At 39.4% G+C, this 17,757-nt stretch overlaps 1 protein-coding gene and 2 long non-coding RNA genes across 6 annotated transcripts in view; 2 read left to right on the plus strand and 1 right to left on the minus strand.

Annotated features, from left to right (window-relative positions):
• The window catches only part of LOC121248832 (beta-glucosidase 11-like), a 45,231-nt gene that overhangs the window by 20,281 nt on the left and 7,193 nt on the right, over nucleotides 1-17,757 (plus strand). For 3 of the 4 annotated variants that reach the window (XM_041147456.1, XM_041147431.1, XM_041147461.1), the window contains 3 exons: nucleotides 15,278-15,353; nucleotides 15,443-15,514; nucleotides 15,635-15,722. The exons of the other annotated variant lie outside the window; for it this stretch is intronic. In XM_041147456.1, coding sequence (XP_041003390.1) covers nucleotides 15,278-15,353; nucleotides 15,443-15,514; nucleotides 15,635-15,722 — 236 coding nt within the window. The remainder of the gene's footprint in view (nucleotides 1-15,277; nucleotides 15,354-15,442; nucleotides 15,515-15,634; nucleotides 15,723-17,757) is intronic. 4 annotated transcript variants of the gene reach the window in all.
• The window catches only part of LOC121248878, a 17,210-nt gene continuing 4,331 nt past the window's right edge, over nucleotides 4,879-17,757 (minus strand). The window contains exon 3 of the long non-coding RNA XR_005937536.1: nucleotides 4,879-5,069. This is a non-coding gene — a long non-coding RNA (uncharacterized LOC121248878). The remainder of the gene's footprint in view (nucleotides 5,070-17,757) is intronic.
• On the plus strand, nucleotides 7,426-8,044 carry LOC121248885. Its single transcript, XR_005937537.1, has 3 exons — nucleotides 7,426-7,644; nucleotides 7,829-7,892; nucleotides 8,018-8,044. It is a non-coding gene; the product is annotated as an uncharacterized LOC121248885 (long non-coding RNA).

Here is a 17,757-nt window from a genome sequence, read left to right on the forward strand (position 1 = left end):
CCGACTCCGAGGGAGTCGGAGTTGTTGGAATTCGGAGTCGGAATTCGGAGTAGCTCCGAATAGTTATTCGGAATCGGAGTCGGAGCTCCTTGTAGCTCCGACTCCGACTCCGAATTTTTTTTAAACCCAGTTGTAAAACGACGTCGTTTTACAGCTGGGTTTAAAAAAAAATTATTGAACGACATCGTTCCACTTAATATGGAACGGCGTCATTTCATATGTCTTCCTTCTTCATACGTTCCCCCCTTCTTCTTCCTTCTTCAGTTCTTCTTCTTCCTTCTTCAGTTCTTCTTCCTTCTCCCTTCTCTCTCGCGTCTCCCGTCCTAGTGACTGAACCAGTGAACTGTGAAGCCGTCCTCACGTCTTGTGTCTTTCTTGCCAGCGTGCCGCCATTCGTCGTTGCTCCTCCGTGCCGTCGTTCTTCGTTGCTCCTCTGTTCAGCTTCCACCTACGGTGAGCCCTAAATTTAATTCAAGCACGTCTCTTATGAATTGGAGCCAGCAGTTGTGATTCTTGTGAATTGGTTGTATTAAATATTTAATATAGTCCCAACACGGCGCTCAAAACCCTGAATTTTACATTGTATTGCAGACTTGCGCTCGAGCGAGTTGTCGAGCGCAAGTCGAGCGCATGTTGTATTGAACATTGGCTCGAGCGATATGTCGAGCGGAAGTCGAGCGAACCTCTCTGGAAGAGTTCTGCTCGAGCGCCACGTCGAGCGCAGGTCGACCGAACCTCACTGGATGGATTCTGCTTGAGCGCCAAGTCGAGCGCACGTCGAGCGAAGCTCTCTGGATGGATTCTGCTCTAGCGCACGTCGAGAGAACCTCTCTGGATGGTTTCTGTTCGAGCGAACGTCGAGCGCACGTTGAGCGAACCTCTCTGGATCGGTTCTGCTCGAGCGCCACTTCGAGCGCAAGTCGAGCGAACCTCTCTGGATGGGTTCCACTGAGTCGAGCGCACGTCAACCGAACCTCGATGTAATTATGATACAATAATACATGTCCTATTGTATAATACAATAGCCTAGTTTATTTTTAAGCTAATTTTTTGCTTCTAATTTAATTTTTTCAGCTTCATTGATTGTGATATGGATCCTAAACATAGTGGAGATGATCGTCCACAAGGGGATGTGGCGGATGCCAATGCTACAAATCCTACACTGGTGGGTACTTCCACCCCTAGAGCCACATCTAGGGCAGTTACATCTAGAGCAGCTACATCTTGTGCGAGTAGTCGACTCCCACTCCCAGTTGATATAGAGGATGAGGATATGTTCAACGAAGAGGAGGAGATGCCCATTGAGCAAGATCAACCACCACAACCTTCTAAAAAGAGGTCGTGGACATGGGAGTATTTCACCAAAATTCCTGGTGAAATTGCGAACCCAGTAGCAAGATGCCATTACTGTGGATCACTTTGTGGATGCTATTCAAAGAAGCAAGGTACCAGTGTGTTAATAGCACATCTAAATGGTTGTCAACGATATAAGATAGAGAAGGGATTGCAAGCCACTGATCAGACCAACCTCAGTTACCAAACTTCTACAGCCACTGATGGTACACAGACTAAGAAATTGGTCATCCCTCAATACAGTGAGAAGATGTTGAGGGACATGCTTGCAGAGATGATAATTACTGATGAGATGCCATTTACCACAGTCGAGAAAAGAGGCTTTCGAAAGTTTCTAAATTTTGTTGAGCCACGATTTCTCATTCCATCACGGTATACAGTGATGCGAGATTGTATGAAGAGGCATGCGAAGGACAAGGAGGAGATGAGGAAGATGTTTATTACCACTGGCCAGAGAGTGTCTTTTACGACTGACACATGGACTTCCATACAGAACGTCTGCTACATGTGTATCACAGCACACTACATTGATAGTGAGTGGATTTTGCATAAAAAATTATTGGTTTTAAAGAAATTGTGGATCATAAAGGTGCATCCATTAGGGCGAAGATGGATGATTGTTTAAAGGACTGGAGAATTCGAAAAGTGCTGTGTATTACAGTTGACAATGCCAGTGCGAATGAAATAGCAATTGATTGGTTTGAACGGAACACGACGGTGAGAGATGATGTCATTCGGGCCCACGAGTTTATTCACGTTCGATGTTATGCTCATATCATTAACCTCATAGTTGTTGAGGGATTAAAATAGGTTCATGATTCCATAACCCGAGTCTGCAACATTGTACGATATGTGAGGGGTTCCCCTCAAAGGCTTGCCAAGTTTAAGGCAATAGCAAAAGATCTGAAGATTGAATGTTCTAGTATGCTGTGCTTGGACGTTCCAACTCGATGGAATTCTACATACATGATGTTGGATGTGGCACAGAAGTACCAAAAAGCATTCGAGCGGATGGAGGTCGAGGATGGGGGCCTGAGGTATGCTTTGTTGGAGCCAGCAGGACAGGGGCTCAGTGCGCCGGACGCACATGATTGGACCAGTGTGAGTTATTTTGTTAAATTTTTAAGAACATTTTATGAGATAACCATGCGGCTATCTGGATCCAAATATACGACTGCGAACTCGTTTTTCAGCGAGCTCTCAGAGCTTCACTTCCAGTTGGAAAATAGTTGTACTGACTCTGCTGGATTGTTATCTTCTATGGCTACGAGGATGAAGATCAAATATGATAAATATTGGGAGAATATTGAGAAGATAAATAGATTGCTATTTGTGGCTGTGATCCTTGACCCCCGAGTTAAGTTGACCGTTCTAGAATTTTGGGTAAATTCCGTCCTCGGGGCAGTGAAGGCTGCAGAGTTTATTAGATTGCTAAAAAGTGATGTTGATGACTTATATCATCACTACAGTACTAGTGCTCAGCCTTCATTCGCAGTTGGTAGCTCCTCACATTTGAGGCCGACAGGATTGACAGTTTCCTCAGGTGATACTAACCCATCTGTAGGGGTTAGAGGCAATCGTATAATACGGCAGTATCATCAACTCATGTCAACAAAGAATATTATGCATTGTATATCTGAGGTTGAACGATATTTTATGGAAGCTGTCGAGGCACCTAGTGATGTATTTCAATTATTAACTTGTGGAAAGTAAATTCCACCAAGTATCCAGTCCTTTCCCGTGTGGCTCGAGATGTGCTAGCCATTCCTATCACTACGGTTGCCTCAGAGTCGGCATTTAGCACTGGAGGTCGCATGTTGGATGCTTATCGGAGTTCATTGTCACCGTCAACCATGGAGGCCCTCGTTTGCACACAGAATTGGATAAGTGAAACGCCTATTGGACTAGATACCGTTGGCGTTGATGCCGAGAGCTATAGGCTTGAATCGGGTAAGTTTATATGCTTTTAAATGATGATTTAATTATTTTTAATGTTTCTAACTTCTACTTTTTATGATTTTATAGATCTAATTGTGAACCCTAACATAATTACCGATGATTGAGAGTCTGGAACGGACGCTACTTGAGAGTTGGGATGGAGTTGAGAGAACCTCCTTTCTTGGTAAGAATCAAATTATTCTTTTACCGTATTTAATTTTTTATTATCAATTTTTTTTCATCTATTGATTGCTACTTTCTATCTTCATTTTAGGCATGACCAATGGAACAAAAAGTATTTGAGTGAAATCCGTATTTAATTTTTATGTAGTTATATTTCAAGATTGAGTCATATTGTTATTACGTTATAAATGAGACTGTTATAACTTATGGTTACATTATACATGTTATTTACTTTTTAAACTATTTATATAGTTATATTTATGTAGTTATATCCCGAGCAAAGACGTGAGATAAGTACTCTTTATTCTATAATTTCTATTAGTACTTATCCATCTTTTCTCAAACGTTTAGAATTTATTATCCAACTGAAATTAATCGAATTATAGAAATTCGTACCATCATTCTTTTTTATAAAATTTTAAATTTGTGTAATTTTCAACTCATGAGTCATGAGCACTTTTAATGTTAAATTTCAGGCGGACATAAAACAAATTAAAGATATAATCAAAATTCAGTAACAAAATCAGAACGAATATTTAAATTATTGAAAACTCTTGAATAAACCAAATATTTGTAGATTGTTCACTTTTAAAAAAAAATATATGTTGCTCACTATCTGAAATGAAATTGAACAATAAAATTTAAATAATAATAAAAAAAGAACAAAATTTCCGAAATTGAGTTCGAAAATTTTGTTCGGAGTCAGAGCTCCGACCTCCTTTCGGAACTCCCTCCGAACTTCAGTCGGAGTTCCTATCGGAGGTCGGAGCTCCGACCTCCGATCGGAATCGGACTCCGACTAGGTTCAGAGTTAGAGTCGGAGGGGAAATTCGGCTCTGACTTTTGTCAGAGTCGGAGGTCGGAAATGACAACTCCGACTCCGTCGGAATCGGTGCCCACCCCTACAACTGAGCTTACAGACTTCATCCAGCTTCATCATCATATTGGAGATAGCTCGGCACATCATCAGTTCTAAGCATATCTAATTGAATATCAATGGCTACTATATTCCCAACAGCAGACATGTCGCATAATTGATTGGTATTTCCTTCATGTTAGTAGTGACTATATTTGAGTTAATCAAATTTCCATTAGTATTTCTTTCATGTTAGTATAAACTATATTTGAGTTAATTAAATCTCCATTCGTATTTCCTTCATGTTAGTAGTGACTATATTTGAGGTAATCTGTAATAGTTTCTGAAATTGTAATGACGAATTTCCTTATTGATTTCAAAATATCAATTTACACAATCCAAATAAAAATTAAACTGTCTTAGTATCAATAATATTTTCATCCATCATTGTCTGAAACAGAAGATAAAAAAATAAATTTTTTACAGAAAAATTTAATCAATCCAAATGTGCTGCAGTATTGCGTCTCACCGTGATTTCCCTCTGCAGTCCTGGCATGGCACTCACATCCATCATCATAATGCGCTGATTCGCTTCCTTCTTGGTGAGCTATAGTTTCTCTACCTCCAACCTCAGTCTTTCATCCTCTTGACAGATTTTATTTATCTCTTTTTCCTTATCATTTTCCATCTTCTCGACCTCCAACCTCAGTTTTTCTTCCTAGAGATGGATTTTATTTACCTCTTTTTCCTTGTCATATTCTTTCTCCTGAGCACGTGACCCCTCCAAAAGCTTATACTTCAGCTTGTTGAGCACAACAATTTCCTTTGAATGCTGGCCTTGGGCCTCTCGTTTTCCTTTCTCAGCTTTCCTTCCCATTGGTCGGTCCAATTCGATCACGTCATTATCTATCACATTATCCGCCTCGAGATCAAAAATTGAATCTACTGCAGCACCCGAACATCGAGTCGGGGTCGGGGACGAGGACATCGTCTTCCTTCACTTTGGATCATTCTTTGTGGAATGCTAAATCTATTTAGGTTGGTCCTTCAACAGGTGTCAACAATTCTCGAACTGGAATGAGCATTTCTCTAGCGATTATACATAACCTTGGCCTTATCAAACTTGCATGTAAACAAAATTTTTTATGTTAAACCAATGTACAAAGAAATTAATTATTCGTAAAACAAGTAAGAGTATAGATATTTTACTTTGTTTTGTTCAGTCATGCCACTTTGATTCAACCCTTCAACCTGGGCTAGTTTCGTCCAAAATTTGTTTGTCGCCTTTTGAATAACCGACAATTGATGTATTAAAGACTTTATGGTTCGGCCATTTGTGGTTTCTTTAAATTGGAAGTTTTCAAAAAAAATTTCCCAAAGTCAGGAGTGTTTTTGGTCTGTTTCTTAGACATCATCAAGGTTACAATTAAGCCATGCGGAGACAAGTAACTTGTCTTCTTCAAGGGTGAAGTTTGCACCCCTAATTGATTTTCTAACGCCGATATGATTGTTATGGAGTAAGGGTGGAGAGTCATCAACTCTCATAGGAGAGTTTCCACTTTGCCCATCGTAAGTGAGGTCTAGTTGAGGATCTTGACTTAAGAGGTTGTGAAGTACATATGTCCAGGGTCTTGTGCATCCATAAATAAAAATGAATTGAAATGTTAGACACATAATTATGAAGTTTGAGGTTTTTCCATCGTCGACTTAGGAACCGAATGGTGACATCATAATAGCCAAGGGGGTTTAATTTACACATTACTTTTCTATCACAACATAACACAAAGCAATGACACAGCACAGAGCAATGCAATAAAACTGACCAATTCACATATTCACACAAAACAATAACCAAACAGCATGCAAATCACAATAATGCTAAATACGAGCATTCTCATCTAGTGCATTTATATCGAATGTATAAATAAATGAGGTTCAGAATAATGGAAATATTGACAACATGCATAAGCAAGGATCGAATGGCTTCAAAACCCCTCCAGAACCCCAATTGCCTTTTGTGAAAAGTACCACAAACTGCAATATGATCATCCGGGTGAGGATTACCACGCCATATTGATGGGGTCTCATTAACATTTGTGAATTAACCCGAACTATAACACCATCATCACAACCTAATAACAGCCCCTCCCCCAAAAGATACGAAACACTACCCCCAACAACACAGAACAAATTACCCAACACAGCTAACACAGAACAAATTACCCAACACAACCAACACAGAACACTACAAAGGACCCACACTGCAATAAATTCACCCAACACAGTCAAAACCCATCGTGGCAAAAAAAATGATTTGCAATTCCTCAACCAAAGCCCAAAATCTTCAACGTAATCGAGAGAAATATCCGAATTCCACTAGAAATATCCATTCCGTAACCATAAACTCCACCAAATTCTCCTCAAAACTAAAAACCCAATGCACCAAATTCTCAAAAAGTCACAAAATGGTAAAACATGAGAGAGACAAATTAAAAAAAAAAAAAAACTGTGTGAAAGCATCTCAACTTTCTCGGCAGCCAAACAGTCTTAGCGAGGATGAAAGAGTTAAAGAAAGTGAAAGTATAGATCAGTGAAGATGAAAGAGTCAAAGAAATCCTAATCTGAAGAGATCGCCAATGCAGAAAGAGTTGAAGGCAAACATCTCTCACAAACTTAATCATGGTGTAGGGAAGAAGAAAAAGGGGGAGAGAGAAACAGTGAATGAGAAAAATAGGAAAAGAAAAATAGAAGAAAATGAGGGAAAAGAGAAACATATGATATAAAAGACTTATAAAAATTGTCGATGGAGAGGCTGCAATCGTTGGTGTTGCATTACGAGTGAGGGGCCAACCGAGAAAGAAGAAGACGCGGAATGAAGGAAAAATCAAATGGGATTTGGGAGCAATAATGAAGATGTACAATTATTTTTTTAATATGAAAAATTTCTGTACTGACCGTAGACCCTATTCGTAAAATAGGAATTACGAAGGGGAGGGATTTTTGTTCAAAACCTTCTAATTTTCCTTAAATTATAGGGATAGAAGATATATATGCAACCCGAATGGGAATCCTCTTGGTTGGAGAATTAGAGTTAATTATTGTGAGGCCATGGTTAAAAGCTCCTCTCTTTCCCTTTTCGTTTTTATGGTTATGAATGACTGAACAGTAGTAGTACTGGAGCAAGCTTCAAAATGTTGAGGCTAGTAGTAGTTTTGCTGACGAATCTAGCAGTACTGGTTTTAAGTATTGATAAATTTAGTAGAGATGACTTTCCTCCTGGTTTCATGTTTGGGGCTTCGACCTCTGCTTATCAGGTTACCCTTTCACCATTTTTTTTCTTTTTTCTTTTTTCCGTATCTTCTGATTGTTTAACGCTTTTTGTTTTGATTATGCTTTAGTAATTGTAATGAACGATCAAAGGCATCTATTCCTCCAAAATAATTGTATGATTTCTCTCACTTCTTCTAACAACTCTTTTCGTTTAATCTTTTGCAAAAGGTTGAACGTGCTGCAAACGAGGATGGGAGGACTCCTAGCATATGGGATACTTTCGCCCAAGCAGGTCAGTTTTTCTTTATTTTATTTTTTAAAAAAATGGAAATCGGTTTCGATCGGAACAACTTAATCAAAAATTTCATTATTCAAGAATAATAATTAGGATCGATTTAATTGCCCAACTCATTTCAGCGAATATGCATGGAGCCACTGGAGACATGTTGGGGAAATCAACACAGCGGAAGGGATAAAAGCTGTAATAAAATAGTACACTCTACGCACTCAGTGACACCAAGAATTTGACGTGGTTCGGCAACTGCCTACATCCACAGAAAAGAGCTTCACCATTAAATAGTGATACACAAGAAAATATTACAGAGGAGGAGGATCACACTCCACTCAACTCAACTCTCTTCTTTTCTCTCAGAGCTCTCCAGACTCTCTCTCTTTTCTCTTCTCTTTCTTGGGTGTATCTGAAGCTCTCGCATGGAGCTTCAATTTATAAGTGAATGTATATCGCATTATCGTATGAACGCATTTAATATGCATTCAATAGACAGTTGGGCGCTGGAGGTTGAGAAGCAAGCAGTCATTGTTGACTGCTTGCTTGGGGCAGGGACTTCAACAATTCTCCCCCTCCATGCCCATTTACCTAGATGCTATCCATCCCAGCTATGTCTCTGCATAGCTCAAGCTTCTCACTTGTAACCACTTTTGTTAGCATGTCCGCTGGATTCTCTTTCGTATGGATCTTCACAAGCTTCAACAGCTGTTGTTCCATCGCTTCGCGTATCCAATGATAGTGGATATCAATATGCTTAGTGCGGGAATGGTACATTGAGTTCTTGCTCAAATCTAGAGTACTTTGACTATCACAATGTACCTTGTAGTCTTCTTGACTAACCCCTAGTTCTTGGAGAAAACACTTCATCCACAACATCTCTTTTCCAGCTTTTGCTGCGGCAATGTACTCTGCCTCAGTTGTAGATAAAGCAACACACTTCTGCAATTTAGACTGCCAAGAGACAGCTCCTCCTGTAAAAGTGAAGAGAAATCCTGAAGTAGATTTCCTGCTATCCAGATCTCCTGCTATATCTGAATCTGTATAGCCTTCTAAAACTGGTTTAGCTCCCCCAAAACACAAGCACATCTTCGATGTACCTTTTAGGTACCTGAGAATCTACTTGACTGCTTCCCAATGATCCTTTCCTGGATTTGAAAGGAATCTGCTCACCATGCCTACAGCATGAGCAATATCTGGTCTGATACAAACCATTGCATACATCAGGCTTCCTACTGCTGAAGAGTAGGGAATTACTTCCATTTCTTCAATCTCTTTCTTTAAAGAAGGACACGCGCTCTTGCTCAACTTGAAGTGGTTAGCAAGTGGAGTATTGACTGGCTTAGCATCTCCCATGTTGAAACGTCTGATGACCCATTCAACATATTTTTGTTGTGATAGCCACACCCTTTTGACATTCCTATCACGAACAATCTTCATGCCCAAAAGTTGCTGTGTTGGGCCTAAGTCATTCATGTCAAAGGACTTGGATAGTTCCTTCTTTAGTTTGTTAATCTTGGACCTATCCTCACCAACGATTAACATATCATCAACATAAAGAAGGAGTATGACAAACTTGTCATTCTGGAACCTTTGAACATAGATACACTGATCTGCAACAAGTCTCTTGTAACCATGACTCATCATGAATGAGTCGAACTTCTTGTACCATTGCCTCGGTGCTTGCTTGAGGCCATAGAGACTCTTCTTTAGCTTGCAGACTAAGTGATCTTTCCCTGGAGCTTCAAACCCTTCTGGTTGCTCCATATAGATTTCCTCCTCCAAATCTCTATGGAGAAAGGCTGTCTTCACATCCATCTGTTCGAGTTCCAAATTCAAGCTGGCTACCAATCCGAGTATGACTCGGATTGACATCATTTTCACCACCGGGAAAAATATTTCGTCAAAGTCGATTCCCTTCTTCTGTTGGAATCCTTTGACAACCAATCTGGCCTTGTGCTTTATCAGCTTTCTTTGGCCATCTTTCTTCAGTTTGAGCACCCATTTGCTCTTTAGAGCTTTCTTTCCTTCAGGAAGTTTCACCAACTCATAGGTCTGATTTTTTTGCAAAAAACTCATCTCTTCTTGCATTGCCTGCACCCATAGGCTTCTATCAGCATGAGTTTGAACTTCCTGGAAGCTCTCCGGCTCCCCCTCATCAGTAAGTAGAATATAGTCTGATTCTGGATATCTCATCGACGGAATCAGTAGGCGGCCTCTTGCCGATTCTTAGTTGAGTTTCATCAACCAAAGGAGGTTCATCACCATCTAACCCTTGTGGTGGTACACCAGCTGCTGGTGGAGAGGGTTCTTGCTCCCCCTGCTCGACACCCTGAACTTCTTCTTCTGCTTCTGGATCTCGATCCTGCATATTCTCATTATCTGTGGCAAACTGTAATGGTGCAGGATGTGTATAGGAACTAAGCTCTACTGACATCGAGGAAGCTTCAGTTCCTATATGCTGGTTTTCATGGAATACAACGTCTCTACTTCTGACAATTCTCTTTGTCGCTGGATCCCATAATTTGTATCCGAATTCTTCATCTCCATATCCAACAAAGATACATGGAGTTGACTTGACATCGAGCTTCTGTCTCAGCTCCTTGGATAAGTGTGCAAAGGCTTTGCACCCAAACACTCTCAGGTGAGAGAACAGACATCTTTTCCAGACCAAACCTTCTCAAGAACTTCAAATTCCAGTGGTGCAGAAGGTGATCTGTTGATCAGGTAACAGACAGCACGAACAGCTTCACCCTAGAATGGCTTTGGTAACTTAGCCATACTGAGCATGCATCTTGTTCTTTCAATGATGGTCCGATTCATTCTTTCGGCTACACCATTGTACTGAGGGGTATATGGGACCGTCTTCTCATGTCGAATACCGCGATCAGCGCAGTATGTAGCGAGCCTTTTGAAAACATATTCTTCTCCATTGTCCGTTCGCAGGCACTTCAACTTCTTTCCCGTCTCTCTTTCCACTAGGGTGTGGAAATTCTTGAAGTGCTCGAAGACCTGATCCTTTGACTTCAAAACATATACCCAGACCTTTTGTGAAGCATCATCAATGAATGTCACGAAATATCTGTTTCCTCCCAATAACTCTTCTTCCATGGGACCACATACATCAGAGTGTACCAGACTCAACAACTCTGATCTTCTCTTCGTAGAGGAATTGAACGAGACTCTGTATTGTTTGCCAAACAAACAGTACTCACAAGGGTTTAACGCTATTCCTTTGGCAACCTTGATGAGTGCCTTCTTCACAAGCGTATCCAACCCTTTCTCACCCATGTGTCCGAGTCTCTTGTGCCACAGATTCGGTGATGCCTCGTCTTCCGCTGCATTGAGGCTATCAGTATCAATCTTCACATGGGTCTTGTACAACGTACCTCAAATATGTCCTCGGGCGACAACCATGGCACCTTGTGACAGCTTCCAAGTGCCATTGCTGAAGTAGTTGTCATAGCCCTGTCGATCAGGGGCTGTTCCCGAAATCAGGTTGAGGCGAAGGTCAGGAATGTGTCAAACATTTTTCAACACCATGGTACAACCAACGTTGATTTTTATCTGCACTTCGCCAACTCCCACGATCTTCGAGGAACTGGCGTTCCCCATCCTTACCGTACCAAAGTCTCCTGCTTTGTACGTAGTGAAAAATTTACTATGGGAAGTGGCATGGTATGATGCTGCTGTGTCTACCACCCACTCAACATCATGGCTTGCAACGTGCAGACACGTCTCGTCACTGGTGGAGAGTATTGCCACATCTCCCGAAAGAGTGACAAGGGTTTCACCATCTTCTTTCTTCAGCTTACTGCTTTGACCTTGCTCCCTTAAAAACTTGCTGCAATTTTTCCTTATGTGGCCTTCTTTACCACAATGGTAACATTTCATGTTACCCGTCTGCTGGTTCCTGCTACTGCTGGACCTTTCACGTGGGTGAGACTTCCCTCTGTTTCTGCCTCCACTTCTCCCTCTATCATCACCTCGAGGCCTTTCTCTACTCTCGGTGACAAGGACATGAGTTTGATTCATGCTTGTCTCTTTTCGTCTGGCCTCCTCATTAAACAGGACATCCTTAACCATCGTCATGGTAAGTTTGCCATCTGGAGTAGAGTTACTGAGGGAGACCACCAGCGTCTCCCAACTATCTGGTAACGAACTGAGAAGTAGCAGGGCTTGTTCTTCATCGCCAAGATTCAGGTTGACGGATCCGAGCTGGTTAACTAGGTTTTGAAACTCGCTAGTGTGCTCGGCAACAGAGGTGTCGCTCTTCAACTTCAAGTTAACAAGCCGTCTCATCAAGAGGGCCTTGTTTCGAGCAATCTTAGCTTGATACATATCCTGCAACTTTTTCCAGAGGCTATATGCATCTGTCTCCTGGGCCACGTGGTGAAAAACACTATGGTCAATTCATTGTCTAATCTGACCGATAGTCTTCTTGTGCACCTTTCTCCACACTTGATCCATAACTTCATCTGGCTTCTTCCCTTCATCTTCCAAAGGGTCAGACAGATCTTTACAGTTCAATAGATCCTCCATCCGAGGCCTCCAAAGACTGTAGTTTGAGGCAGTCAGCTTTATCATGGCGCCTGATGCTGAATCCTCTATGGATTTAGACTGATTCTAAATAAAAAATGCAAGTATAGGATCTTTGAAGTGGAATATCGAAAAACAGACAGCACCGTTGTGTCTGGAACGCTTGATTTTGTTAGAAACGAGTCTTATTTCGTCAAAATCGGACTCAGATAGCACAAGGAATGAGCAAAAGAACCAAAACAGGAACACTGTCGCGCATGCAGCACGTGGCGCGACTAACAGCGCGTAGGCGCTTGTTCTTCAAGCGCCAAAACCTCACTGGAGCGCGTGGAACGCGTAGGCGCGTGTATCTAACGCGCCTCCTTGATTCAAGTGCGCGTGGACTTCACGCGCAAGACTCTCGCAGGAGCGCGTGTCGAGAGTGGGTTTCACGCGCTCGTGCCTCTCCTGGGCGCGTACGGCGCGTGTCGAGAGTGGGCTCACTCTCCGATCTTCAGACGGCGTGTGGAAGAGCGTGTGACGTCCTTCTGGCCTCTGGTTTTCACTGTTTTTCTTGTCTCGATGAGACGAACACAGTGGTATGCTCAAATTTAAAAACTGAGCTACACACTAAAAATGAGTTTTTTTGTAAAAAAAAACTCTTCCCAACAATCGCTCTGATACCACTTGTTGGGGAAATCAACACAGCGAAAGGGATAAAAGCAGTAATAAAAGAGTACACTCTACGCACTCAGTGACACCAAGAATTTGACGTGGTTCGGCAACTGCCTACATCCACAGAAAGGAGTTTCACTATTGAATAGTGGTACACAAGAAAATATTACAGAGGAGGAGGATTACACTCCACTCAACTCAACTCTCTTCTTTTCTCACAGAGCTCTCCAGGCTCTCTCTTTTCTCTACTCTTTTTTAGGTGTGTCTGAAGCTCTTGCATGGAGCTTCAATTTATAAGCGAATGTATATCGCATTACCGTATGAATGCATTTAATATGTATTCAATAGACAGTTGGGCGCTGGAGGTTGAGAAGCAAGCAATCATTGTTGACTGCTTGCTTGGGGCAGGGACTTCAACAAGACACAGCATGTAATGGGGTTAAAAGAATTGTATAGAAAAAAAGAAAGAAAAAAGAAAAAAAAAAGATGAAATATTCTTATAATTTGGGTCCCGAAATACAGCCACCCGTCTACAAAATTACCCTTTCTTACAAGAAGGGTGGAAACAGAAAACCTGGTTTTGGGGGCCATGTTACAAAACAAAACAAAATTAGGGGTGAAATACTAACTTTTACATAGTCTACCTTATAAAAAAATGCCTTTCAAAATATAATTATCGTCCAATTCTGAAAATTTTGGAGCCTCTTACTAGTTTCGACCCTGCTTACTAGTTTTTTCTTTCCTTTAAATACCGATCACATATATGAGGTCAAATAATTATCTTAGCGTTTCTTGAAAATTCTAAATATAGTTTTAGGTTAGGTTTGGATAGTGAGTATTTGAGACGAGATTAGTTGAGATGAAAGTTAAAAGTTAAATAAATATTATTAGAATATTATTTTTTAATATTATTATTGTTTTCAGATTTGAAAAAGTTGAATTTTTTATTTTATTTTATGTAAAAATTTATGAATATTATAATAATGAAATAAACTGAGATGAGATAAGTTGAAAGCTCCCTTTCAATCCAAACTAAGTTTAGCGTGTGCAAGTCATGTGGAAATTCATTTAAAAAAAAAAAAGTAGATATTGTTTTTTCAAAATGACTGCTTCAAACTTATTGATTGTGTACGTCTATTATTCTTTGGGCCACCTTCAAACGTTTTCTTTATCTTCTGATACTCTTTATCTCTTTTACGCAGCTTTTATTTTCACGTTCCTTCTTACATTTTTCTTCAAGTTAATGATAGATATATATATTTTTTTTTGTTAAAAAAGAGAAACTCTTATCTAGCTTTAGTTTTGTACATCATAAATCTCTAATTGATAGATATACTGATAATATTTTTTATACTTCAAATTATATTTTTTTTATTTTATATTTTTTATATATTACAACCTACATCTGTCATTGTATACAAACATTTTTATATTTTTAACAGTAATTTGCCCCCAAAGATCAATTTCTAGATCTGCCGTTGGTGGTCGCTGGGATTTTGAGGCTGCCTCTATTTTTTTTTTCTTTTTACATTGATATGCTTTTTATACTAAATAATAAATAATGAACTTATAATGGAAAAGTACTGATAAAAAAATATACTTATAATGGAAAAGTGAAGTAAGTTGAGATGATGAGTTTTGTATTTTTGGGAAGAAGTTGGGAAATTTTTTTCATTGTAGATGAAAAAGTAGAGAACTGGGGTTCAAGACCATCTTTACCAAAACATGTATAAAACCCTAGAATCTAGAGAGAGAGATGAACACAAAAGTGGGTCTCACATCACGTGTATTGGGCATTTAGTGCTAATCGGGAGACGGCCCGGCCTGTTTGGATAGTGAAAGTGTTTCATCTCATCTCATCTTATCTCATCATTACAACTTTTCTAAATTTACACACAAAATATAATAAACAATTCAACTTTTTCAAATCTCAAAATAATAATAATATTCTAACAATATTTTATTCAACTTTCAAATTTCTTCTAAAATTATCTTATCTCATCTCAATATCCAAACCATACCTCAAACGTGCAATAAGAAATGTAGTGAAACTCATTTTATGTTTCTATCTCGCCCACAAGAAGTTTTATAAAACGCTCTAGGGAATCCATATCTTAAAATAAATACTTCCCAAAACATTACATGTATATATATATTACCAATTATGAAAATGCTTACAACAAATTTAATTATTTCAGGAGGATGTCCAGCTTATGGGGGATACAGGGTTAGAAGCTTACAGGTTTTCCATATCTTGGTCGAGGCTTTTACCAAGTATGATCACGAATGCAACTACTGTCATCTACTCATCAATACTGTTAACCATGCATGCAAGAACTGATTGTGAATGTTCTTTCTTTCAGATGGAAGAGGAACTGTCAATCCAAAGGGTTTACGGTATTACAACAATCTCATCAATGAACTAATCAGTCATGGTTACAGCCAATTTCCATCATATACATATGATTTTAGTGATTTTCTTTTTCAAAAATGAAAATTTATATTAGTAGAAGAAAATTAGTATTTCTAAGACTCTTCATTTAATGATTAAGCAGGAATACAACCACATGTTACCTTACACCACAATGATCTTCCTCAAACACTGGAAGACGAGTATGGAGGATGGATTAGCCCAAAGAGTGTGTATGATTCTCCAATCTTATCGCCTTAATCAACTTATTTTTACATATAAAGGCAACTTCAGATAAATAATCTCTCTCCTGCCCATGCAGTAAAAAAAACCTCCCAACCATTAAAAAAAAAATAGACATAGTCCAAATATTTATACAGGGGATGTGTTTTCTTTTGCTGAAGATGCATGTAGTAGTCCAGTTGTCGCCTCACCCGTAGTGTGATCAGTATAAGCGTGCTTAATTGCAAAGTGCCAAGGCTGAAGCTCTCCCAATTGCAAAGCACAAAGTCGAAATATTTTGCTTATCAAAAGCGAATTAAACGTATTTACAAAAGTAATACAGCTTTTGGGTGGTTAGGAAAATATCTAAGGGTGCGGTGCACGAACTGGAGTTTATTCTGCAGAGATGGGTCCGAAGGGCCCTGGAGAGATTCCCGACATAAAAAAATAAAAATACAGCTTTTAGGTGGTGAGAGCTTAGAAAATAAGTTGTTATATGCCTTAGAAAATCATTTGTTATCCTTTGAAACCAATATAACAGTCCTAGATGATGACTATCGAGATGGATTACAACCACAATACCCTACTCCACCAATTGGGTTTCATTACAAAACGTTTCTTTTAGCCTTATAAGTGAATGAACATGGGTCCGAACCGACTTATTGGTATCGTTTCTCTTTATTTTTTATTTTATTTTTCCCATTTGCACTGGATTTGATGTGGTGAGATATTTGTTAGGCCCCACCCCCTGTTTTTGGACCCAAATTTTATATATTAACTGAATATTTATAACAAAAGAATAAAAAAGAAAAAGTTGACACATTGTAGTACCTTTGATACAGAGTAGAGAAAAAGCAAAAAGTGCACTGGTACAAAGTGAAGAAAAAACAATAGAGACTTGTTGAAAGAGAAAGCTCTGTCTAACATTTAATTGATAAAAAGAAGGGCCTATAAATAGGCTTTACATCAGAACACACTAACCACGATTCCTACAAAATAGCATCACAACTAAGGCACTTTCTCAACTACAAACCAAATAACAAATTCCTAAGACTCGGTCTAACCCACCAACAACTAGAACTTTCAATGAATATTAATAAATATGAAATAAAATATTTAAATATTAACACCCTCCCTTAAACTGAAATTTGCAGATATCAGTTTAAAAAAAAAATTAACCCTATGCAAAGTCCTCCTTTAGAGCAGCACGTGAACAAACTCCAAGTAGACCACGCAACTTCACAAATGTAGCCAACTTGAGAGGCTTGGTCTGTATATCTGCAACTTGGTCTTCACTTCGACAATAAACCAGTTTGATTGTTCCATCATTACTGAGATCTCTTAAAAAATAATATTTTACATCAATATGCTTGCTTCTTCCGTGTAGCACAGGATTCTTAGAGATTTTGATTGTTGAGCTGTTATCACAAAAAACTGTAGTAGCTTCCACTTGCTTGAACTGGAGCTCTTCAAGAATTCTTCTCAACCAGACAGCAACAAGCACAAGCTGTTGCTGCAGTAAATTCAACTTATGTAGTTGACAAGGTGACAATTTGTTGCTTCTTAGAAGACCATGAAATAGCCCCTGTGCCCAATATAAAAACATAGCCCGAAGTGCTCCTTCTATCATCTTGATCTCCTGCATAATCACTGTCAGTAAACCCGAATAGTTCTAACTTTTCACCCTTCTTGTAGAATAGCCCAAAATCTCTAGTTCCTTGCAAGTAACGAAGGATTCTCTTAGCAGCTAACAAATGCATATCTGTTGGATTCTCCATATATCTACTTATTAAGCTCACAGAATACATTATGTCTGGTCTTGTTGCAGTTAAATACATCAAACTGCCAACAACTTTCTTGTAAAGTGTGCTGTCCACCTTCTTCCCTTCATGATCTTTGTTTAGCTTCAAGCCAAACTCAGTTGGAGTGCTTACAGGATTGCAATCCTTCATTTGAAACCTGTCCAAAATATCTTGCACATACTTCTTTTGAGAAATAAAGGTCCCATTAGCTGATTGCACAACTTCTATGCCAAGGAAGTAATGC

The sequence above is a fragment of the Juglans microcarpa x Juglans regia genome, chromosome 1D (assembly GCF_004785595.1).
Source record: "Juglans microcarpa x Juglans regia isolate MS1-56 chromosome 1D, Jm3101_v1.0, whole genome shotgun sequence".
Lineage (NCBI taxonomy): Eukaryota > Viridiplantae > Streptophyta > Magnoliopsida > Fagales > Juglandaceae > Juglans > Juglans microcarpa x Juglans regia.